A 26,477-nucleotide genomic window follows, 5' to 3' on the forward strand; every position below is an offset into this window, starting at 1 on the left:
ATTACCAACACTTTGAACATGTCAAAATATCCAAACAAAAATTATTATAATTCAAACAAATCAAATCTTTTTAATCATATACATCATCTTTTTAATCGTTTGTAAAGTTGAGTTTTTTAGATCCTCAAAGAATTAGAGGACATTTTCCATTAATGATCAGTAAAATACAGATTCTATTATTGCAAAACTTTCAGTCCAATTTTCATTTCCAAATTCACTACTAATTGATGTTAAAATGGCTACAACAATCCTCTAATTAGCAAATTGATAGGAAAAGTATTTTGCAAAAGCAACATTTTTTCTAATATGGATTAAATTATGCCAAATTGATTATTGACAGAACAACAGAAGATGGAAAGTGAATCACCCAGGGAATAGAATATTTTATTAACTCGTAATACCGTACTACATATTCTTATATTAATTATATTAAAAAATATGTAGTACACTCTTTCGAAAAACACTCCCCAACATATATTTGGTAGAGTTTTACAACAGATCAGACATAGTGATCATGTTAATAAAATAATTCCAGAATACATAAACATAAAGATCTGATCTGAGACAGTTCCAAAACAACAAAAGACTTTGCAAAGATATGGTTGAGACAAAAAAGGATAGGTAAGGTGACAAGTTGACCTCATCTGCTCAGTTAGCCGACTGAGACCAATCATATCGCCCACCGGACAGGAAACCTTTTTGCCAAAGGCTCATTGTGGGAAGAAGTTAGCCGACTGGGAAATCGATTCCACCTTGTGGTTTTTACTCAGGGTCATCAAAGCGTACTACTTTTAAAAACTTCAAGTAATAAGGATTAGGCTATATAGTTTAGTTCCATTTAGTCAAAATAATTTAGGAAAATGCCTGTAAATAAAGTGACAACATAAACCTGTACTAAACAATTATATTAATCAATTTAATCTTCCTCACTTGCCTTCAATCACTTTTGTAATGCATCTTATTGTGTGTACCATGAAATTATTACCTGCCAATACAAAAACATTTTCTTTATCATTATTTTCTCTGGCTTTAATCATAGATAAAACATACTCCCCTTTAATTTAATACTATGGCAAAGTAAAAATTACACTGAAATAAAACATTATCTGAAATGAAAAAGTATACTTTAATTGCAATAAATATCAAACAACATATGTCTAAATATCTACAAATAAAAACATTATTTAAAAAAGTATTGGGTAAAATCAATTGACTGTACCCATGTCACTGTGAAGCATCAATAGTCAATGATTCAAACAGAACTAATATCATTAAGTCAGCTGTACATTCTTTGTTGACTGTTTACAAATGGAAAATAACCTTTAAACATGTTTATTTTGAAGCATATCTTATTATATTTAATTAATCTGAAATTATTTGTTATATATATAGTTTAAATAATAGAATACAACAATTCTACTGAAAATGACCAAAATTATAATACAGAGTTTGTTTGTTTATAATGAGTAATTTCAACTCTAGGTTTCAAATTTTGGAAAAGATAGGAGAAGGGACTTTTGCAGAGGTTTTCAAATGTAGTGAAACCAGCACTGGCCAAGGATTTGCGGTAAAAAGACTCAAGAAGGATTACCACTCTTTTAGAGAAGCTCACAGACTTTCTGAAATAGCGGTGCTCCGTAGTTTGCCATCCCATCCCAATGTGCTCACTTTGGTGGAGGATATATTTGATCCTGGAATAGGAAAGCTCTACATGATTTTCGAGCTGATGGAGATGAACCTTTACGACCTCATTCATCAAAGAAAACGATCCATGTCTGAAGCGAAAGTGAAACATCTCTTCTACCAGATTCTAAAAGGAGTTGATCACCTTCACTCTCATGGCGTGTTTCACAGAGATATCAAACCAGAAAACATATTGATCAAGAAGTCAAATGTAAAGATAGCTGACTTGGGTTCCGTTCGGTGTATTTGTAGTCCGCAGCCGTATACAGATTATATTTCTACGAGATGGTATAGAAGTCCTGAGTGCATTTTAGGTAATGGAACTTATGGAGAGAAAATGGACATTTGGGCTTGTGGTTGTGTGTTTTATGAACTATTCCAACAAAAGCCACTTTTTCCCGGAGAAGATGAAATCGACCAGTTGAACACCATTCACAAAGTGACTGGAACTCCTTCTCCCAGAGTTCTGTTGAAAATGCGACACCCACAATCAAGAGTTGCACAGGTTAAGTTCCCTGCATTACAAGGTATCAACTTCAAATGTTTATTACCTTTTACGACAGAAACTGCGAGAGATTTACTTAAAAAAATGCTAACTTACGATCCTGACATTCGTTCTAACGTTCACAGGCTTGTAGATCACAAATATTTTTGCGAGTTCAGAGAGAAAGAATATAAAAAGCAACTAGCAGAGCTGAATCCGTACGTTCCGAAGCCTTACAGTATACAACAACTAAATAAGTTTAATGTTAAAACAAAACCTAGATTCAATATAATGAATGTATCATCATCTAAGAAGCCAGGAAAATTAGTAACTAGTTCTTGGGGTCCAGAGACAACGGCAAAAACAATATCTGCAACTCAGAGTAAAAGTAAACCTAACAACCTGCAGTTACTTCCCAAGAGAAGACTATTGGACCGTCCTCAAATCCAGCAGAAACGTAATGATCAGACTGAAGTAGTTAATTCAACAAAAATACCAATAAAGGTTCCAGACATAAAGTCTAAAACTATTGGAACTCTTCCCCCCATAGGTGGAAATAAAGCAGGGACCCAAAGCAAAAGTATTGCCATTAACATTTGTAAACCTTACAATATACATTTTCTGCCACAAATAAAAGAAAAGTAAATTTAATGACTTAAATTATTATATCAGTTAATAGGTATTTTTTCTACCAATTGATTGAGGTACAGTAAATAAAACTTGTGTACCTTCTTCTAGATCGTCCCTTGTAAACCCTCTTGTTCCATAGAGAATTTATTGTGCTTCCATTAACAAACAACAACAACAACAAACATCAAAACAATACACAGCATACTTTGTAGTAATGTGAGAATTGCCTCTTATAATGTTAAGCTGTTTTTCCAGTTCTATGGTAAAATCTCCTACACAACACTAAGAACAGAGTGTCAAATGAATGAAAATAATTTATATTTTCCTACAGTTAACTTCAAACTACCAAATAAACTAAGCAGTATAATTGAAAAAGTTTCCTTACTTTAAACAAAAAAGGTATTTTATAAATGTAAACTAGTACAATACTATATTTAATGGTCAAGTATTGCGAAATTCTGATCTGAGGAAGTTTAAAAACACTTCCAAAGCATCAAGGGCCCAAATATCTCAAATCAGAAATTAAATATTTCAGAAAACATTGAAATACTTTAACACTACCGGTATACAGTATACCAATATTATTTCAACTTAAAAAAAACTGAACATAATCTAAAACTTGTGGATGGTATTAGTGACAAGTTTAAAGTAGTGTGCACACTTCAAATAAGCAAGAATTCAGTCAAACTAATGTATAACCAAACCTTGACATAATCCAAGGCTATAATATTGGACATAGAGAGGTGTGTGGGGAGTGGAAGGGGTACATAGAGTCCCTGAGCTAGCTCAGTGGGGCAAGAGGTCATCGGACTGTCAACTTTCTATGTGACTTTCTTCCACATAGTACATTCTACAAACACACGTGGAATGTCCTGTCTATGGTTTTGATTAAATGCCACTTACACTGTTCCTCATTTACAGTGCAACTTTCACTCCACAAGTCGACCTAACAACTCATTAGAGAGAGGTTTGATGAGTTCCCACGTTAGGTAAAAACAAGGAAACGATGTTTTGCAAAGTTACTTCTACCTTCTACTATTTGAATGTTGTAGAAGGTTTTACTGTACTAAAATATTTAAGATCTAAAAGAACTGTGGTAGTATACTTACAGTCTCTTAAATGTAATCTACTTGGGATGTAAATAGGCCTTATGTTAATATTCTGTAGAGGACTTTTTTCAGTCTCATTCAAATCTGGTTGTACTTGTGCTCTAAGTATACTTTTAACCTAAAATCATTCAGATTGTTCACGACACCAACAAACGCTGGTGTGTAATTAAAAGCAGTGTTGTATAGGTATAGTTAATTAGTTATTGACTAGGACCACCTGGTCAAAATTTGGAACACACAGATTTTGGTCTATACAGTTCAACTGTTGGCAACACATTGATAGTTGAAATTAAGCCTTTTAGATTCATACTTAAGTTATTTATTCTTAGCGGAAAGGATTTGCATTTCCAGGAAATGTGAAATATGTTGAACTACTACGCTTACACACACCTAAATGATTACTATACGCCTACATGTAAATCGGACTTCTATAATATTCAAAGTGTATATAGAAAACTGTAAAATAATTCCTATACTAGAGGTTTTTGCGGCAGGTTTAAAGGACTTGTAGCAATGCACAGGTTTAACTATTAGTGGATAATACAGAGTGGTCATAAATTGTTGGACACATTTAAGATTGAATAAATAAATAACCAAACAACTTAGAAATATGGGAATGGTTTCACTAAATAGCAAACTTAAAGCAGTTTTATCCACTAACTGCCAAAAATATAATTATACAAAGTTCAGTAACTATAGAAAGTCATTTTAAAAAGTCCGTAAAAATCACCTCAACTGTTATTGGTAAGTTATGTTTTTTTCTGAGGTGAGGACCTTTTAGACTACATGTTAAACACTTCCCGGTCGTTGAAAATACCTGTAGGGTACCACCATTTTATAGAATTGTTACTTGGAGAATTACGGCCATACTCTAAATGGAGCTTTCTTCAAAATGTTAGGCCTATTACAGATCTGCTTTCATGAAACCAAAGGACACAATTTGCTTTTACTTTCACACTAGTCATTTTGATACTACGGTTAGTTTGTTTGATTCGTCAAAAGTCATACTCAGTTGGTCTCGAAAGGTCCATTGTTGGCCAGCTGACTATGACACAACATAAGTCATTGAGGGGAAAACATAACTTAAAATCACATTTTAGGTGATTTTGTAAAAAATTACACATGTGGTGCCACTAAACTGTCTAACACAATAACCATGTGTTCTGTATTTACTTTAATCATTTGTTTATTTTTTTGTTGTCCTAGCAACCTAGGTAACAACAGTTTTAACAACAGTTTTTCTGATTTGAATCTAGTGGATTACACTACTTAACTATTCTCTGTAAATTAAATGACCTTTTACTAGAATGATTTGTTTTAGTGCGTCTATCCGCTAGAAATGGTGACCCCGACTAACAAGTAAATTATTTCAAACTAAATTGATGTTTTTCCTACACTAAATTTCAACCTTCTACCAAAACTTCATTTATTTTTCACCTTTCTCCAAATTATCGTTTTACGCCATGGACCAAGAACTTTTGGAGCGCCTAGCTCAATTAGAGAGTGAGAATGCCAACCTACAAAGACAACTTCAAGATTTGAATGGAAGACAAGAACAAAATCACATTTCTGTACATCCTCAAGAAGCCAACCTACCTGATCTTCCACCAGTTCTACCACAGCATCAGCCAGATCATACAGCCCATTCCGACGAACGACATGAAGATCATCACATCCACCGGGTAAGCATAAAACTTCCACCATTCTGGAAAGAGAAACCAAGGCTCTGGTTTGCCCAAGTTGAGGCTCAGTTTACACTGGCTCACATCACGAGTGAAACAACTAAATACTCGTATGTAATTTCACATCTTGATGAGCGCTATGCTAATGAAGTGGAGGATCTTATAATAGATCCACCTGTTGAAACTCCTTACTCTACGCTTAAGTCTGAAATAATCAGACGGTTGTCTCTATCTGAGGAGCAACGCATTCGTCAGCTATTGATGGAGGAGGAACTAGGTGACAAAACTCCTTCTCAGTTCCTACGCCACCTTCGATCACTAGTAGGTTCGACCACAATCCAAGATAGTTTACTGAAAACTATTTGGATGCAGAGACTTCCTGCTCATATACAAAGTATTTTGCAAGTCCAAACAAGTGCCCAAACTGACACACTTGCAATTACTGCCGACAAAATTCTAGCAGTCCAACCTAACGCATCTTTTTGCCATTCTCTCACTAGTATGCCTACATCTTTGAATGCCGTTAATTCACCAAATCCTAAATCTTCATTTTCTGATGACCCAAAATTAACTGAAGTTTTATCAAAATTATCTGCTTTGGAGTTGCAAATGAAAAATATGCGTAAAGATGTTGATTCCCTACGTGACAGGCGACCTAGGTCACGTCAGAGGAGTTTGTCTAGTAGTCGTTATCACGCAGGTAGCTCCTCTGACACTACAGAGCAAACCAATCTATGCTGGTACCACAAGCGTTTTGGCTATCAAGCTGAGAAGTGCATTCCACCATGTAATTTCACTTCTCCGACAAACTCCAAAGGCAGCCAGTGATGGCGTCAGCTGACTGCCAAGCTGGAGGGCGCCGCCTACAAATCATCGACCGGACTACCAATACAAAATTTTTAATTGACACTGGATCTGACATATGCTGTCTCCCTAAATCATTTGTTTGTAAGAACCAAAAGCGTATTGAATATGAACTTCGTGCAGCAAACAACTCTGCCATTCACACCTACGGTATGATGACATTAACATTAAACTTAGGGCTGAGACGAGCTTTTACATGGAATTTTGTCATTGCTGATGTTAATACAGCGATTATAGGCTCTGACTTTTTAGCACACTTTGGATTGCTTCCTGACTGTCGTAATCAACGGTTGATTGACAGTGTAACAAACCTTTCTGTTCTTTGTCAATGTACCTCAATCCCTCATTTCAGCATCAAAACTATCACACCCAATTCTTCAACTTCATCAATACTGGCAGAATTTCCCATGATTACCCGACCCTCTGGTACACCAAGAAAAGTGCTCCATTCAACCTTGCATTTCATCAAAACGACCCCTGGCCCCCCAGTTTCATCTCGTCCACGTCGACTCGCTCCTGATCGGCTTGTTATAGCCAAAGCCGAGTTTGATGCCATGCTCACCGATGGTACTGCACGTCGATCTGATGGACCTTGGTCATCACCCCTTCACATGGTCCCTAAGAAACCTGATGGATGGCGCCCCTGTGGAGACTACCGTGCTCTCAACGCTAGGACTATTCCTGACAGATATCCTGTTAGACATATCCACGATTTCACCCATTCTCTCAGAGGTTGCAAGTATTTCTCTGTGATCGACCTAGTGAAGGCCTACACACAAATCCCTGTCAACCCTGAAGACATCCCGAAGACAGCCATTACAACCCCCTTTGGATTGTTTGAATTCCCCTTCATGTCCTTTGGCCTCCGCAACGCAGGACAAACTTTTCAGCGTTTCATCGATGAAGTAGTTTTTGGTTTAGACTTCTGCTTTCCTTATATAGATGACGTCTTAGTTTTCTCTAAGGATGAGACTGAACATGAAGCCCATCTACGAACTCTATTCAATCGGTTTTCTGATTATGGCATACTCGTTAACGTAAATAAGACTGTTTTGAAAGCTCCAAAGGTTACCTTCCTAGGATATGAGGTATCATCTGCTGGTACTCGACCACTTCCTGAACGTGTTGAGGCTCTGCAACAATTCACCCGTCCCTCTACTGCAAAAGGTTTGCGTCGTTTTCTCGGCATGTTGAATTTCTACCGCAGATTCATTCCTTCAGCAGCCAAGCAACAAGCAGCTCTCCATGATGCCCTCTCATCTCTACGTGGAAACCAACCTGTAAATTGGACTCCTGAATTGGATGCTGCATTCTTATCCTGCAAAGAACATCTCTCCAATGCTACCTTGCTTGTTCACCCTGACCACAAGGCCCCTCTCGCATTGTTCTGTGATGCCTCGAGTACCCATGTAGGAGCTGCTCTCCAGCAGATGGTTGACAATAAAACATGGGAACCTCTCTCTTTCTTTTCACAGAAACTGACACCAAAACAATCCCTTTGGCCAGCCTATTACCGTGAGCTTTTCGCTGTATATGCCGCCATTCGTCACTTTCGTCACTACCTTGAGGCAAATCATTGCATAGTTTTCACAGACCACAAGCCAATAACATTTGCCTTCAGTCAAAAACGTGAAAAACTACCTCCTGTTCAGCAAAACCAACTAACATTCATTTCACAATTCACTACAGACATAAGACATGTTTCTGGATCGGCCAACCTAGTAGCTGACGCATTTTCTCGTGTAGATTCATTGTCAACCACGGCTCCCAGCATTGTAGATGCCAAAACTTTGGCACATCATCAAGACTCTGACCCTGAGCTACAAGAGATCCTTAAGGGAGAGACATCTCTTAATTTGAAGCTTGTCAAAATTCCTGGAACAGACCTTGATGTATACTGTGACACAACAACTTCAGTACAACGACCCTTTGTCCCTGAGCCCCTTAGACGCTCAGTTTTTAATTCTATACACAATCTAAGTCACCCTGGCATCAAAGCTTCGGCAAAACTTGTTTCTAATCGCTTTGTTTGGCCCCGAATTCAACAAGACTGTCGAAACTGGGCCCGAGCCTGTGAGAAATGTCAACGTGCTAAGATCTCCCGTCATGTATTTACACCCCATGGATCGTTTTCACTCCCATCATCAAGATTTGATCATGTTCACATTGACATCATTGGACCACTTCCACCATCCGGACCATACAAATATTGCCTAACAGCTATCGACCGCTACACCAGATGGCCAGAAGTTCATCCATTGAAAACCATCACCGCAGAAGAAGTAGCTGAGGCTCTGGTGATGTGCTGGTTTTCCCGTTACGGCTCACCCTTGCGCATCACAACTGATCAAGGACGCCAATTTGAGTCAGCATTATTTCGTGCCCTTGGAAAGACCTTCGGTGTAGAGCGAATCAGAACTTGCGGCTATCACCCTTGTGCTAATGGTTTAGTCGAGAGATTCCATCGGCAGTTAAAGGCAGCTCTCATGTGCCACAATGATTCAACATGGCTTGAAGCACTTCCCATCGTACTACTCGGCATTCGCAGCGCATATCGTGAAGACCTTCAGGCATCTACTGCCGAATTAGTTTTTGGCCACCAACTCCGTCTACCTGGAGAACTTCTAGACCTCCCTCAAGACACAACTCGTGAGGAGGACCCGGCTGACTATGTAGTTCGCTTACGTCGACACATGTCAAATTTCAGACCTGTGCCCACATCTTGGCATGATAAACCAAAGTCCTTCGTTTTTCAGGAGTTAAAACGGTGTACTCACATATTTTTGCGAGATGACTCTGTTAGACGATCACTACAACCACCTTATACTGGACCGTTTCCCGTGGTATCTCGTGATGATAAAACTATGACTATAATCCATCGTGGTAAACGTGTGAAGGTGACGTTGGACAGAGTAAAGCCCGCGTATCTATTGCAAGATCTTACTCCTTCAACACATACACCCATCCATAATAAACATTCCAGAAATCCACCCTCCACAGTGTTCCCACTCAAGACCCTACTCTCAAGCCAACCCAAGCCTTACGTGACCCGATCTGGTCGTACTGTGAAATTTAAAGTGCCCGGTCTTCCAGACTCCGCAGGGGGCTAATGTGGTGCCACTAAACTGTCTAACACAATAACCATGTGTTCTGTATTTACTTTAATCATTTGTTTATTTTTTTGTTGTCCTAGCAACCTAGGTAACAACAGTTTTAACAACAGTTTTTCTGATTTGAATCTAGTGGATTACACTACTTAACTATTCTCTGTAAATTAAATGACCTTTTACTAGAATGATTTGTTTTAGTGCGTCTATCCGCTAGACACACATTTTAAAAATTACAACATTTTAAGTGATTCAGTAATTATAAAAATTGGTTATAAAAAGTCTGTAGACTTTATATTTACGGACATTTTTATAATTTTGTTAGCACTTAAAACTGCTGATATAAAACTGCTTTAAATTTGCTATTTAATGAAACAATTCCCATGTTTCTAAGTTGTTTGGTTATTTAGTTATTTAATCTTAAAGTGTGTTCAATAATTTATGACCACCCTGTATATTTTCAAGATGTAGTTAACTGTTCTAAAATATAAAAACATCACTTTATTATCAAAAGATTCTTTTTGTATTGCTACATTCGACACAAACAGCTGTTAACCTTCCGCTCATACAGTTCTGTGACCATCTTGTAACCTGAGCAGTAAGGTTTACCAGGAGGAATGTAGACAGTTACACTACCCGCTGCCTGCTACCTGCTGTCCAGTGAATGTACAGTTAACTGGGCAGTTCCAGTCCCCGATCTGACCGTAACGTTATGTAAGCTTCCTCTGTATGTTAATGGATCATTCATGGTTTCAATTTAATATGACAATTCCTCCACAACTAGTTTTCAGTTCTGCTTCTGTAGGCGTAAGTGTTCACTTTATATGCAGAGTGATTCATGTTATTATGATCCAGCATTAGTTTTAGACAATATATAACGCAAATAAACAAACAATATTAACAATTGTAACTGTACTCTAAAAATAGTGAAAAAATTCCCTGGGATAAGAATTTAAGGTGTATCCTGATAGAAAAGTACTTACATAATGAAAAAGATAACATCTACTGTTTATATTGTTTTAGATTACCTTTGCTGTTGTAGCCTGTAGTCAAATCAAATCAAATCAATTTATTCATCACAAAAATTCATAATACAGAGGCTGAATATCAGCAATGAATGAAATGAAAAATCATTTATTTACACAGGCAAAGTTAGGGCCAATGTGACAATGGGATGAATGTGTGACATGTCAGTACAAATCATGCATTATAAATATTTTACACATAATAAATATATACAAATATTAAGTTGACAGGATAAAAATGAATTCATGTCATAAGGACAAAGTGCAATCAGTTTTTCTGAAAGTTTCTTTTTAAAATTATTAAGGCTCAAAGACTGTTCTAAAATAAAAGGACAATTAATTTGTTGTAGACTTGTATGCATTGATAATAGGGTCCATTGTGAAACAAAGCTAACCTGTGGCTTGGAATTTCCAAAAGTTGTTTGTGTCTAGTTTCATAACTATGAGTTTTTTTACAGTTTTCAAATAAATCAATGTCGTTTTTAATGAAAAGTGCCAAGTGTAAAATATAAAGAGCAAGAAGGGTCAAAAGTTTGAATTTTTTAAACTGGATCTACATGATTTTCTTGAGCTGATGCCAGCAATGACTCTGATGGCCTTTTATTGTTGTTTAAAGATATATTTGCTAGAAGGTGAATTTGCCCAGCACAACAAACTGTAAGACAAAATTGATAAGAAATAACCATGGTCCAACCAGTTAGGTAAGTTAGGTTTATTTAAATTAAGGTTTAGGTATCTTACCTAAACTACAGGCTATAATGACCCAGGTAACCTAATATAATTCTAGTTCTCAAAACTGGGATGAAAAATAAAACTTATATTTTTGTTTATAAATATGAAAATGTAATTTAAAGGGTAGATAAGTTTGACTTGTGCAATAAAAATAACAATCCAAGATAAAATATACAAACTATGACCAAGGAGAGTTTGGATGGTAAATATTTATAATATTTCAGTCTATAAATATCCAATGAAGGTTTTATACCTATTCTTAACAACAAATATGTATGAACATGTCATGAAATGCTATACTATGAACATTGTTTTTGTAAGAAATTTCAGAATATAACAACAATGTAGATATGATCTTAAGTAAATTGTATTTTGACTGATTTTTATTGATTCATCTGTCCATAACTGCTCATTTTAAGAATAGTGATTACCACACTTTAGTTCACAGTTTTCCTTTTTACATAAAACCCCTAATTTAAATATATTGGTTCAAAACCAAAGATATTCTCGAAAACTTAGTCAGTATGGGGAAAAATTAAATCCTTAACGTTGTTGTGGTTTTATTGAACTAGGCTGTGTAATTTTCCATCCTGGGTGTTGTACACAGAAACACAAACAAATAGATATTGTGATAATACTTGTTCAGCTTTCTTGGACCATAAATTGATAAAATAACCGAAAAACTTTACACTGTGTGTCTCTACTCATGGCATATCAACAATGTTTTCAATAGTTTACAAATCAACCAATTTAACAACCTTCACCTTGGCGTATAGTTATGAGCTGAAGTCAGTTGGTGATGATTAAGTAGCCACAACAGTGAGATGGGACGGACAAGGACGGACCCTCACCTTGCATACCCCACATTCCAGTGGTCTAGCCCAGGGGCGCAGTATCACTGACACACTCACAATGTAAACAGTGTTGTCATGTTTCAGTTTTTTTAGGTCATTTTTGTATTATAATCTAATAATACAAAAGTTACAAATACTACAAAAAGTTTGTATTATTTGATTACTATGCCACCTTGCTGTTGTGGCTACTTCATCACCAACTGACTTCAGCTTAACTGTACGCCAAGGTTGTTAAATTGGTCAATATATACAAGATTGAAAACATTGTTGATTCGTCAAAAATAGAAAAACACAAGTGTTGTGAAGTTTTTGGGTAGTAGGTTTCTATTTACAACATTTTTTATGCTGGTTCTAGTAAATATCAATTTTTAGCACTTTTTATCACAGAAGGTAAAATAATATTTTCAAGTTTGAGTTAACTAACAAATCATTTTAGTTTAAATTAAAAAATACATTTTAGTTTAAATGAAAAAATTTAAAATGATTTATTAATTTAAACAAATAAATTCTTCAAACATATTTCAATTTCTTTCATGATGATAGGTAGGAAGCAGATGGTAATAATCCCTTCCAGTAAAATGATTATGAGAAAGAGTAATTTCCTCTTTGTAATTGAAAAAACAATGGTCAATTATACAATTAGCGACCTGTCAGTTTAATTGGTTGTGTGAAAGTCTTGGTTTGACCAATTAACAAGTTATATAATTAATTGTCTTCAATATAACCAATAATCAATACCCAATTAACACATTTTCCCACTTGTGGCCTTCCTTCAACTTGTAAAGGAATAAATCTTAAACTCAATGATCATGATTCTGTTCTCAGAATACTAAAATACTAAAATACTAACCAAGAAATTTCACTGATTAAGCATGAACAAAACTTTTAAGTTTTTATTAAGAAAGGAATTAAATATTTCTTAACTCTTCCAAAATCTCTTCACTGTGAGGTAATTAGTCCAAGACCCAAGAGTAATTACTTGACTTTATGTCACAAACAAGTTGTATACAGAATACAAAATTGTTGTACAAAATACAGAACTTCGCGAGTCAAATTGTTAATAACCAGTTATTATTGTGAGTATCATTAGGAAGTAATAATGTAAAATATTAAAAATATATAGTAAAAAGTCAAGTAAAGTCAATGATATATTTTCACATAAACGTTTACTATTGTACCAGCATAGCTGGATAAACAGGTGAAATTGTAAAATTCAATTAAAAATAAACTTAAAACTAGATAAAAGAAGGTTTACAAAAGCAATTTGATGTGAATTAAATTCAGTTTGTTAGATTATAATAACAAAATGTATAAAAGTATTGCAGATTACCAAGGATATTTAAAACCGCGCATATTTCCTGCATCAAACATTCCGATCTGCTTTACTTGACATTTTCCAACACAAGGAAGTGGGTTTGTTATGTAAATTGACTGATATTGGTCAGATCACAGTCCTGTGATCTGAACTGAACAACCACAGCAACGTGAAATGCTCACTTTCACTGTTAGATAAAACTATTGGACAAACGTGATGATCCGTGACCTCACTTTCTAAGCGTTCACTTCTACGACATGTGTGAGAAAATCGCATACTACTGGATAAACTTTCATTTGTAGCTGTTGATGAGTCAGTCAAACCAGAAAACCAAAAGTTACTGTGAATTAATTTTAGAAACTTTAAATATGACTTTTCATTGTATTGTTAAACCTGAATTGGTTCCGCTTGAGCTTTTTGATGTTTACAAAATAAAAAAATAAAAAATTATTTTCAGCTGAATATTTCAGAGCATTTTAAGAGCAGCTAATGAACGAGTGTAGTGGTCAATAGACTAGTTTAAAAGTGTGCGTAAAAAAGCCCTGTAAACTAACCTTGTATAATCAAGCCTTTTGGATGATACATTTATTAGCAAGTATGATCCATCTTTTGTATCTGTACATACTCTGAAAAATAATTTAAGAATAATCACATAAAATACCTCACTTTTTATTTCGAAAGGCTTGTACATGGTAAGTTATTCAACAGTGTTCCTCCTACTTAGATAGTAAAATGAGTGAACCTCGAAGGTGCCATTCAAAATTCGTCAACAAAATATTGAAAGATGTTGTTTGGGCAATGTTAAATGAAAATAAAATTGTAGGTAAGAAATCTGCTGATTGCTAATTTCGGAAAATGGCTAATCTCAATATCAAGTAATTAAAAATTGATTGGATTAATTGATTGGATTTAATTTACCAATATTGCCAATATAACATCATTCAGAGTATTTTCACACCAATAGAAACTCAATCAATAAATAACAATGAGAAAGTGAATCTCAACAGAAGTCAGGGCGGTTAGGTACCAGAGAGCAGAGAAATCAGACAATTATTGAGGATCAAACAAGTTTTACGGTTGGCAATCAGCTTTCTACATCTTGAACGTTGGTATTCCTGGAGTCAGCTGTTGAAAGTGGATTAGCTGTGACACTAGTGTCGTCTGCTACTCTCTCAACCCCAGGGCTTGCTCAGCATTTCACTACAAGTGCCATTAAATCTGAAGAAGTCACTTTTTCTTCAGAGAAAGTTGTTGAGTAAAAAAGAAACTTTGAATTGTTTCTGAGGAAATAATTATAGTTTCAGGTTTATTTTTAAAATTTGAATAGATTTTTCATACTTTTATTCTATCATATATTTTTAACTGTTTTTCAATGACCTTGATTGACTAAAAAAAGTAAAGAGTCTACCATTTTGACCATGTCTGTTGTTGTTGTAGTGTAAACTCCTTGTTTGGATGTTGTGAAAAGTCATATGAATATTTCTACGGAAAACAAATTAATAAAATTATTTGTTTAACCTCAATGAACAAATATTTTTTCTAAATATAAATTTGTTTAAAATTGTTATGTGTGCAGCTGGTGAACGACATTGGATCCCATTTAAAATGAGAGAAGCCTCGTAGAGGACAAGCAAGATACAAACTGATGTGATGATTATTATGGTTCAAAATTTAATGCAGATTATTTTAATAGCCACAAAATATGTATTTTCATATCACCTGAGTTTTTTATTTGCAAAAATTTAAAGGTTTTACAAAAAAAATCTTTGAAATTTGGTATTTTTTAAATTTAAAGCTGTCTTGTTTAAACTAAACAATATTTAAATGATACAAAAGTTGTTGTTATGTTGAAGTAAATTTAATGAGGAAGCTATTAAAACAAACCGCAGATTTTTAAAAGGCTCAGTTGTCGAACTATATCCATTTTACTAAACCTTACATAAATCCAATATGGCGGCTTTCCGCCACTTCGATTTTTAGTATGATGTTGTGGACCCCTTTGTTGACAAAATCCCATATATTTTATTTCTGTTGCTTTAAGTTTGATGTTGGGCAGTATTTTTACTAGCCTATTAGGGCCCTTTCACACGAGGCCACTGGTGGCGGCCACCAGTTACCGCCTGGGTAACTGCAGTGGATGGTACAGGCAACTGACAAGCCCCTCCACTACAGCCACTGTACAATGGTAGTTGAAAAAATGCAGTCGAACAATGAACATCTTCTCACGTTGATAATATAGAAAAGAAGGCGAAGACACAGGCGTACTATCCCACATTGCTGGGTACTTTTCAATGTCGCAAATTAGATCTTCAGTATTCACGTTACCTCTTATTCTATTCTTCTTCCTTTGTCTTCTTCTTTTTCAGCAACGTCCTCTTTATTTTTCTGATAACTCATTTTTACAAACAAACAATTCAACACGAAAAATTCACTAATTTTTGGCTTTAATCGCTTCGTTAACCGTATATCCGTAATTTTGTAATTTTTACATAAACATTTTTATCTTTGAATTCTTTCAACCGATCTTTATGAAACTTGGTATGTATGTTATGGTCGGAGAGACCCATGTTAGAAAAGAAATTCATCTTAATTCAACTTGAAATTTCAAAATTGCAGCCATTTAAAATTTTAAAACTTAAATTACTAAAAATGGCTGATTTTATGAAAAACTGTCAAGAACACTATTATTTAGCAATTTTAATTCCCTATCAAACGATACCAAGGTACCTAACGATTTTTAGGTAAATGGGGCAAACCTGACTAGTTTAACCTTATTCTACCCCATATTACAACTAAAACTCGTAATATTTGAGTTATTTCTAATTTGATTATTTTGTACTTGAAATTGATTGATAGGGAATTAAAATTGTTAAATAAAAGTTGTCTTGGCCTTTTCTCATAAAATCAGCCATTTTTTTTAAATTTATGTTTAAAAAAATCAAATGGCCGCCATTTAGAAATTTTACGACGCATTCCTTTTCTAACACGGGCCTCTTCTACCTTAACATACATAACAAGTTTCATAAAGATCAGTTGAAAGGATTCAATGATAAAAATGTTTATTTAAAAAATACAAAATGGCAGATAGGCTGGTTAACAACGTGATTTTTGAAAAAATGTTATTCCTGATTTTCTCTTTATTTTGGTTTGGACCAAAGAATCACTATTGTGTCCCCACCTTTTCTAAACACCCTATATAACTTAGTGGCAAGCACCGTGTATATACTTGTTGATTATTGAGAGAAGGTGGGAATGGACAGTTGGTTTGTAAAGCAGGTAAGGTTGTATATTTCTCAATTTCAAGCAAGATTACTTTTTCGAGCTTGAAAACCTTTCTATTTCCATCATCACAATTGTTTTTGCACTGGGAGAAAGAATACAAATAACTTCTGCGACGTTTCTCCTTTACAATTGATGTGTAACCATATTTAGAAACTTCTCCCTGAACTATACACAGGACTACTACACAACTATACACTGTATTTGAAAATCTAAAGCATGATTATTAATGTCAATATTTGGACTGTTCCCTAACCAAAGACATAAAAAATGCCAATGGTATAAATAAACACAAAAAATATCAGCCATTATACAGTATTATGGCTGCTATTGTTGCTAAATACCCTGTAATTGTTGGTTGTGTGAGTGTGAGGTTATGTCACTTAGTACATGGTTTCATGCTCTAATTTGATACAGTAAAAGAGGTGGTTTATCAAACTAAATAATAGTTTTTGTAAATATATATATTTTTGTGTATCTTCAATATTATAATTTTGTTAAAGTTTTTTGCAAGGGAACAGTCCAAAACTAACGTTGACCTTTTTGTTAAATTATTAATTAATTATAGATAGACAAATGGCATCTGGGTTCAGTAACAATCCCGCTTAGCATCAATCCCGGGACCTTCAGATGAGTGATGCGCGATTGCAAGATGTTACAATCAAAACGTTTTTATAGTGCAGGCGAGCACTATAATTATGCTCTGCAATACACAGCCTTATTTTTTATTTTTCCCTTAAAATGGTAGCAGAGCGTGGTAAGAAACAATTAATACAGTAGACTAGTATATGTTACAGATTCCATCAAGTTATCCATCACCTAAATATGATTTATTTTGTTCGCTAGCTGGACGCCTAAGTTTCATAGTCTTTTTTCTGATGATCTACAAGCATACATTGTCTGTTTTCTGATGACCTTCAAGCACTCATAAGCTACGTGACAGTTACACTCTACTGTTACTCACCAGGTACGGCCTCTCCGTTGAACTTCATCTCCACCAGATGACTAAGGGCCTCGTGGGGTACAAACGACGCCAAGAACCTCTGACTGCCGAGGTTACGTACAAAGCTGGTCACATGACCTCCGTTGACCAGAATCTCCAGATTACCTGAGCCAGCTCCTGACCCGTCAACTGTGGGAGTAAACCTCATGTTAGTCATGGAAGAAGACATCCCCTCTACAGTAAGCAGATGTAGCTGATTTTAAAATTTGAATACCATAGTTAAGCGAGTTACTCATAGAGTATGCTACAGACTAAAATTTTATTTTCCTTAAATTTTAGTTGTGATATGACATAAAAGATGCTAAAGTCTACGATAAGTTGTCCTTTTATTTTGGTTAGGTTGAAATGTTGGCATATTCAACAGAAATCAACAATTCGCATCCAGCATACTCTGTCAGTGGCTTTATAAATTTTATCATGGGAATATCTAGAGTTTTCCACGGTCAAAGATTTTGTTAACACACAACTTAACAAACTGCTATTGTAAGTAAAAATGTCCCAACATATATAGGTGTTTTCTTATGAAGAGAGAGTATTCTTGCTGTGTTGTTGGATACAAGTAGTTTGTCTCTAGATAGTAACCCTTGCGGTGGGCTGTAAACCACCGGGACAGGATATCACTGTACTTCTTAAAGCCATTGTTGATAAGAAGGGTCTGAACTCGGCCACTCATGCAAACAGGACGGGTATTCTACACTCTAACCACAAAACAAGTCTGGCTCCGATGATTGTAAATCATCTCAATGGGTTATGATGCGTTCAATAATTATCAAACGCAAAGAATGTTTAATTGTAAGAACTCAAAACAGTTGTTGTAACCTATTATAATATAGTACATAGGTATTCAGAGAGATTGACCTGGACTCTCCCTATAGTCAGAACCAGAACAGTTAATCAATCCAGATCAGGAGTAGGGGGATTGAACTTTACTCAAACATAAGTATTAAGTATGCATAACAACATGTAATTTGGTAAACATATAACAGATAACTCACTTTCAAACTCCACAGGCTGTCCCACAACTCCGTTAGGAATCCTTCCGACTTTTATGGCACAAGCGTCATAGGCATGGCTCCTGTGGATCAGATTTAGCACTACGTAAGTACTTATGATTGTCTAGTAAATATTCAAACAATTAGTTAATTAATGAGTTTTACCATACTGACTATATGAGAAAACAGTCTGCCATTAAGAAGTGATCCTATCTAGCTAACACGCTTGAGATCATCAGGGTGAAACTGTGTAACACAACGTCAGGGATGTTTCACTACGGAAATGTAATTATATGTGACCGTAAAAGCCTTATATCTAGTGTAAGTTATTGTATCTTACTAAACCGTGGTCCTCAGGGTGAATCGTTAACTCCCCATGACTGTGTAATCAATTAAGTGTGTCTGTAAAAGCTTTATGTCTAGGGTAAGTTATTGTCTCTTACCAACACTATCGTGATCCTCAGAGTAAAATCAAGTACCACCATGCCTGCAGGGTTTTCTACTCTAACATGCAATTAAGTGTAACTGTGGAAGCATTCTATCTAAAGTTACCTGAAGGGAGCTCCGATGACTCTCTGGTCCTTCACCTTGACGTCAATGGCGTGCTCTCCCACCTCCGTGACCGTGAAGTAAGCCACAGCTTGCTGACTGGACGACCTGGTCATCTTTACTGGCAACTGCTGCTTTGACGGAGCTGCATCAAACAAAAATATTCAGAAGTCATTCTACTAAATGTTCCCTTAACAAAAATGCTTATTTCAAAAAGCCTATTTATTTTTATCAATCTATTTACCGGCAGGGCAAAAGTGCATCAGTATTTAAATATAACAGGATACAAAAATGGTTTGTTACTTAAAATAGATATTGTTATTGAGTAACTATTAAATTAGAAGCTATGGTACATTTTATCCATCTTGATTAGGAAAAAAATATGATATTTTAGGAAATTTAAGTTCCAAAGCCAGTCTTCAAGTAAACAAATGCATGAACACAATAGGTTGAGACGAGTCGATTCTTTTTGCCGATTTCCCCCATGATCATCTAAACAGGGACCTTTGTATCAAAACTCTAAAGATGTACGGTAGCGGTAACCCTACACTATTGAGCCATAATTATATCTACAGTACTCTAGGTACAACTTTGTTTCACAGATATTTATCTTGAATCGAGGAATATTTTACATACAAGCATAGAGAAGTAAGGTACTACAGAGGAAACATTCAATGGTACACTTAAGTGGTGTCTAGCACTAGTCGCTGGTGTCTAGGACAAAGATCCGCACCGCTCATCTAGCCCTCATGTACTACAACGCTCATGGTGGAGAAAGACCCTGTGCCCTGTGCGATAGGAATTTTTACACAGTGCTCTCAATTCGGGCTCTTCCTCGCTCTTCACAAGTATATTTCCGGCACAACATACCAGAGCTGAAAGTGCACGCTCGTCCCATAAGCGTGTTTTTCCTCTGTACCTTACTTCTCTGTGATACAACACACTTAAGCATCTTTCCTCATTAATTAAGATGTTTGCCAAAACTTGACTGGAGACATTTGGTTTTGTTTATAGGATCAGTATCAATCCACTTTGTACTATTGATAGAATTAACAACTAGTTGTCAAAATAAAATGATACGTATGAAAATACACACCAGTAACTGTGACTATGATCTGAGACAGAGGGGCATCACTGTGTACATATAGAGTTGACGCTCTGTGTAGTGGCAACAGTTGTAGAGCATCACCTGTCACCTTCAAATCTGCAACATAATACAATATTTTGTATGATCGCCAAATTAAAGTATTAAAGTATTAATACAATAAAACATCAAACTCAATACACACCTGTCATATAAACTTTGCCCTTGTGAGACTTCAACCATAATACTGTAACTGTTACTTTATCATTTTTATTACAGAAAAGTATTATAGGACAAAAATAAAGTAGGGAAAAATAAAGAGGGAAACAAAACAAGTATTAGGAATTGGGCTGATGAGAGAATGGAGAAGGAACCCATTTTGGACCAGTTACTTCTCAGGTTTTTGACCTGAGTCACTATGTGACGCTGTGCTGCTCGAGTGCATTGGGTCGTCTGTGACAATTTTTTTAGTAATAAACCTTGATTCTCAATAACAGTAAAACAGTTTGATAATTCCTTTTGGTAAAAAGGTGAATATCACTAGCAATGACCGATTTTGAAAATTTGTTTGCTGTTGAAGAAGTCAACCACAACCACACAACTATATTGTAATGCTGCAGCAGACTGCATATTGGGATTCTATCCTGAATAAAACCACAGTGCACAAGTGGTTTTTAGACTTAAAAAATAGAAAAATAAGAAAATTCTGATAGTTGTGAGACTTGTGAGGACTTCAAACCTGATCAGCATTCTCCTCAATTGTAAGTAAAGCCGAATACGTACATGAACAAAATTAACACCCTTGTTAGTTAGTGAAGGAAGGTTCCTACTTGAATCATCCATCAGCTCTGTGAGATGATTGAAATATCATGGAGTTCAGTTCAAGGGATTTTATCTGAAGATTTTCATATGAAACGGGTTCCAGCAACATTTGTCTCTTGAGTTCTCATAAAGGAGCAATGAATGAAGAAATTCAGGATTTTTTTAGTTATATTAGCTTATCGCCTTAATGAGGACCATGATTTATTATAAGGTGATTACTGAAAATGAGTTATGGATTGAAGACAAAGTGGTAATCAAGCCACCAGAGACGCATGACTCTTCCAGTAAAAAAAGCCTCACCAAGTAAAATCAAACATAAAAAGATATATGTCATATGTTTCTTCTATTGAAGAAGTGCTGGTCACACAAAATTTATTTACCCAGGTCACAATGAAAACCAAAAGTTCTACTTGGAGGTATTGAAAAGACTGACAAGAGAATATCCAAGAAAAAAGAGCAGATCTTTGGCACACAGACAACGGTTAGATAAATAAATGACAAATTCCGGGACATTGCAGTGGCCACTCCTGAATTGGTTGAAATGTTATTACATTTATAATGACTTACCAACTTCATTGTGGTTGTTTTGTGTTTTGTTGAGGGCGTCCCATGAATCCCTGCGTTGTTGGTTCAAGCTTGACAACATAGCTGAGACTGAAAACAAAATAGTCAATTAGTACTATGGTCAGTTAGGGACACTAGTATATGAGGATTCATTTAACTCCGGCACTCCAGTAATCCGGCGTCTATTGACTGTTGTGGTCTTCCGTGACAGCGGCAAAATTCTGATTATCTCCCGCGGCCATCATCAACGTGTGTACACATCATCATCATCAACTCCCGCAGGCACGGAAACATCATTGTCGTCTTGCGCGATCGCGGCAAAATCATAAACAATTTGTATTTCTCGCAAATAATTAATTTTTAGTTGGCATACATCCTAGGAATTAATCACTGAATTTTAAGTTGACTTTGCTGCTTTTTGTATGAGCATTGAAATGAACAAAATTAGTTTTTCGTCATACTGCAGCAAAAACAGCCGTTTTTTTATGCATGAGTTGCGGGTCTAAAGTAGCATTTTTACACTCTAGGGAGTAAAAATCAGTTGTAAAAAAATTTACAGTTGTAAATTTCGATTGTGGCAATCGCATCGATCAAAATTATTTATCAATTGATTTATTAGATAAGCCTATTGTTGTCGATTGCTCGACATATCAATGGTATTAAATTGTCAATTATCAAAGTCAAAATAAGAATAGTCAATTTCAGTACAACATTTCAATAACTATTTGTTTACCATCATTAACAATATTAAAATATGTGATAATTAATCTTCACAAATAAATCATACAGCAGAAATATAAAGATTAATCAATGGTCATACATATATAATATGAAATTAGTCATTAACAGATGGTATAATAACACAACCGTAATATACAAAATAATTGAATCTTACTAAACAGCTGCTTATTTGTATTAGCAGAATTAAAAACAAGCTGGAAGTTGTTTTGAGAGGTTATCTTTACATAAAAATGATTTTGTTTTCTAGCTTTGTTTTTGTTAATTAATGATGCAATATGACGAAAAATATAGTTCACCACACAGGCAAAAAATTACTTTCTAACCCTCGATCGTAAAACTTGACCTCGGGTCAAAAAAGTCACTTTAGGCCCTAGTGATGAAATATACTATTTTCTTTGATTAAATTTAATTAAACTAGTTTGTTTTACATTACTTATTTAAGCTAAAATTTTTGTTTATAGGTTCCTAATAGGCATTTTCATTTCCAATGAATGAAATGGGATCGAAATACGGCCAAAAAGTATAGTACCATAACTAATTAACTATGGTACTGTAGTTAGTTTATCAAATCTAGAAAATACAGTAAAACATACTGTTTGAAATGTTCATCTTGCTGGATCTAGTATAAATCAGTTTATACTTTATATCTGTTATCTGATTACAGATAGAAAATTCATTACCCTGGGAACTGTAAGCCCAAATATACACCCAAAGCTGAACACAAGCAAATAAACAATTATTTAGCTAAGGATAAGATAAGAGAAAGGCTAACTTGTTTGATCAAATCATTGTTTTAAAGATAATAGACATGTTATTGGTACAAATTATGCAATACCATTTTACCCTTGCAAAGATGACTTTGTAGATAAAAATGTTTCATTCCAGAAAAAACATCATATAAAAATAAGAACGTTGAAAGTTTCTTTAAGGCGATTATTTTGTTAGTAAAACTACTATTTTACAATATTTAAAATATATCAAAATTGTATACCTAAACCATAAAGAGTGATTTGATTATCTCCATCAAGCTACAGCTTTAAAAAGTAGACTATTTACAATTCACTTACATAAACTTTTTCGTATTTTGTTTAAAATTTGACCGTGGATGAAAATTCAACCAAAGGCAATAAGCTACTTTTAAATTTAAATTAAAATTCACATGTAAAACCGTTTCAAAGTGACCTTAATCGTAGATTATTTTATTAAGACAGGTGATATAGGTATGTTTCAGATTATATAAATTTTGTATTTATAGTTAGTTTATAGATCAGTAGATTTGAAAAAGTTTTGTAAATTTAAATGCCCATAACTAACAACAGAGTGTCATTTTGTCATTGTGTTTTCAGCATTAGACAAAGGAATAGCCTACCACAACTAAATAAACTATTATCAACTTATTAGCTAATAAGTTTAGTATAATAACTATAATAAACAGATAACTATACCTCTAACATTGGAGGAGGTATCGACAGTGGTACTGTTGAACTGACTGGGACTATTCCTTGAACCTGGACTCCCCAAAGGGCTCGGAGAGTTCCGAAACCCCGGAGAGTGGAGTGGGGATCGTAATCCATTCACTGGCGAACTATTAATCCGAAATGTCGACGAGGTCTTTTCAATAGGTGAACTGTTCACTCTAAACCCTGGTGAAATCTTCTCTACAGGAGAACTATTTACTCTGAATGCAGATGAAGAAGTCTTCTCAAAGGATGATGTTGTAGTTCTGAAGTTTGGTGAGGACTTTTCAACCGGGGATCGAAGTGGGGAAGCTAACGGACTGGTGCCTCGAAACCCAAACGGACTTGAGCTGTGAGAGTTGACTGGTGAACTGACTTGGTGTATTGTGGACGAGTTGACTCTGTTGAATGCAGAGTACCTGCTGCTCTCTGTAAGAAGGGCAAAGGATATTAGAAGACCAAATAGAAGGCAAAGTTGGATCAGTGGTTAAAAAAACATTAGTGTTTAAAATCCTGCCTATCATGAAGTTAACCAATGGTTTCTATTATTTGGTAGCTATTATGCCTGGTGGTACAGAGCCCATCTTAAGGCTATTTGAAGCTTGAGCTCTCCACTGCCACCAATCCAGAAAACGATATAGGTCTCTAGATCGGGAACAATTTTTCCTGTATACCCTTTAAGAGCTGTGCCTTCACCTGTGATGTAAGTTTTCTTAGTCAAACCGTGTAAAATAAGATTCATTAAAGATAGTAGTAACAATCAGTTACTTAATTTTTGGTTGGTTTTCATTGTCTATTTTAAGCGATCAAACAAGAAATTGCAATTTCAGTAATTACGGGAATGAAACTTCTACATAACTTATTATTTTACAACTTACTTGCTTGAATCATGATTTATCATTAGAATTAAAATTTAATTACCATGATTTGAGGAGTTGTACGAGTTCTTTGACGCAGATGAATCTGAAACAAAAAGCAGTAGAGAGTTCAACTGTGAATTTATAAACCAGTTTACACAGTTTTGATTTCAAAGTATATGATTCAATTAAAGGTTAAATGGATTACAAATTAAAAAAAAATAAACGGCAATGCAACAACCGTGTTTAATTACGACACAGAAACATTGCTTTATTTTAGATACTGAAACAGCATATTAAGTCCTTTTAAATCATTTTAACAAGAAAGTGTAAGCTAAAATGCAAAAATTGTTTCCATCCAAATCATACTTGTGTAGTCTAGATAGAATAAAATGAAATGTAACTTGATCACTATTTGCAATGGTTTGTCTCTGATTGTATTTCAATGTGTTTAAAACCTTGTTTTTATGACTTACATCACCTAATGTCATCAATAATTTTGCATTAGGGTAAGATAACCTCAAAGTAAAATGTAAACTTACTGTAACGCTCCATCTTCATCTGTTCTCTAGTTCCAACCCTCAAGGCAAATGGACTGCCTGTAAACAGATAAGTCTTATCATTAGACAAAAGAGGGGTTCTGTTAACATTACAGTGCAAATGGTGTAAAGGTACAGGGATAACTGACGATGCAGATTAAAAGAATGATGATGGAGTACCTGATGACTCATACACATAATGATGAACACCATAGCCTTCATAATAACATGTGTTGTTTATACAAATACTATATTACATACACACTACAAATTAACAGCAGTTCTGGCAGCAAATTTTTTTACAAATAGAGCACTGCTGCTAAGAATAAAGTTTGTCGAAATTATTTATGAGTTTTGTGATTTCCCTAAATATTTTCAGATCAGTTTAAAGTTTAAAACATTTAAATTGAAGCTAACTCACAAAGTTCAAATTTCTCAGTGTTACAAATTAACTGGTACAAAGTTTCCTCCTCCATTTAAGAGCTGTTACTTGCATTCAAAATCAAACAAAAACAATGATAACACTGACCTATCTATTAACTGACTTACATTTACATTACATACATCTAGTTAACCACTACTCTTGTACAGTAAACATTCTGAAGATGAAAAAAAATCAACCATTATAGTAACTTACCCTTGACATGAGCTCCGTTGAAGTACACGTAGATTCGATATTTCCCTGGACGGGTGGTGTGAAGTGACACATTATACAGGTTTTCTCCAATGGGTTCTATTGTGTGCGGCAATGAGTGTCTCTCATTAACAATGTCAACAATAATCTTCCCCAAACCTCCAGTGGCTCTGGCGTCGAGAGTGAAGTCAAATATGCTCTCAGGAATAGCTGGTGTCTCTAGACCAATCAGCTGCAAGAAAATTTGACTTGTAAAATGTGGGAGGATATCAAATTCCTACAGCAGATACAAAATATGACATGATCTTGTAAAGACAAGACATCTTTATAAGTATTTTGGTGATACAGTAACTAAGCCATGTTAAAACTTGTTAGATATAACTTTTTGTAGTATTACATGTGTTGTGATATTGATATTAAAATGTTTGTCTAGGTTTGTAGATTTGCAAACTGATCTTACGTTTTTGAAAA

The 26,477-nt window shown here is 35.0% G+C and overlaps 2 protein-coding genes across 2 annotated transcripts in view; one reads left to right on the forward strand and one right to left on the reverse strand.

The window, feature by feature from the left end:
- The window catches only part of LOC128992511 (filamin-C), a 143,066-nt gene that overhangs the window by 45,895 nt on the left and 70,694 nt on the right, over nucleotides 1-26,477 (reverse strand). Inside the window, exons 10-18 of the mRNA XM_054416119.1 lie at nucleotides 26,010-26,238; nucleotides 25,376-25,432; nucleotides 24,898-24,939; nucleotides 23,965-24,405; nucleotides 21,782-21,868; nucleotides 20,405-20,512; nucleotides 19,312-19,453; nucleotides 18,763-18,842; nucleotides 17,729-17,896 (exon numbers count right to left, since the gene is read on the reverse strand). Of these exons, the coding sequence (XP_054272094.1) occupies nucleotides 17,729-17,896; nucleotides 18,763-18,842; nucleotides 19,312-19,453; nucleotides 20,405-20,512; nucleotides 21,782-21,868; nucleotides 23,965-24,405; nucleotides 24,898-24,939; nucleotides 25,376-25,432; nucleotides 26,010-26,238 (1,354 nt within the window). The remainder of the gene's footprint in view (nucleotides 1-17,728; nucleotides 17,897-18,762; nucleotides 18,843-19,311; nucleotides 19,454-20,404; nucleotides 20,513-21,781; nucleotides 21,869-23,964; nucleotides 24,406-24,897; nucleotides 24,940-25,375; nucleotides 25,433-26,009; nucleotides 26,239-26,477) is intronic.
- Nucleotides 1,399-2,818, forward strand: LOC128992510 (MAPK/MAK/MRK overlapping kinase-like). The gene has a single exon (XM_054416118.1). It carries the CDS (start codon nucleotides 1,463-1,465, stop codon nucleotides 2,810-2,812), a length of 1,350 nt encoding a protein of 449 aa, XP_054272093.1. The 5' UTR covers nucleotides 1,399-1,462; the 3' UTR covers nucleotides 2,813-2,818.

Source organism: Macrosteles quadrilineatus, unplaced genomic scaffold (genome assembly GCF_028750875.1).
Source record: "Macrosteles quadrilineatus isolate MER2022 unplaced genomic scaffold, UCM_ALF_1.0 Scaffold_4__1_contigs__length_99947679, whole genome shotgun sequence".
NCBI classification, from domain to species: domain Eukaryota; kingdom Metazoa; phylum Arthropoda; class Insecta; order Hemiptera; family Cicadellidae; genus Macrosteles; species Macrosteles quadrilineatus.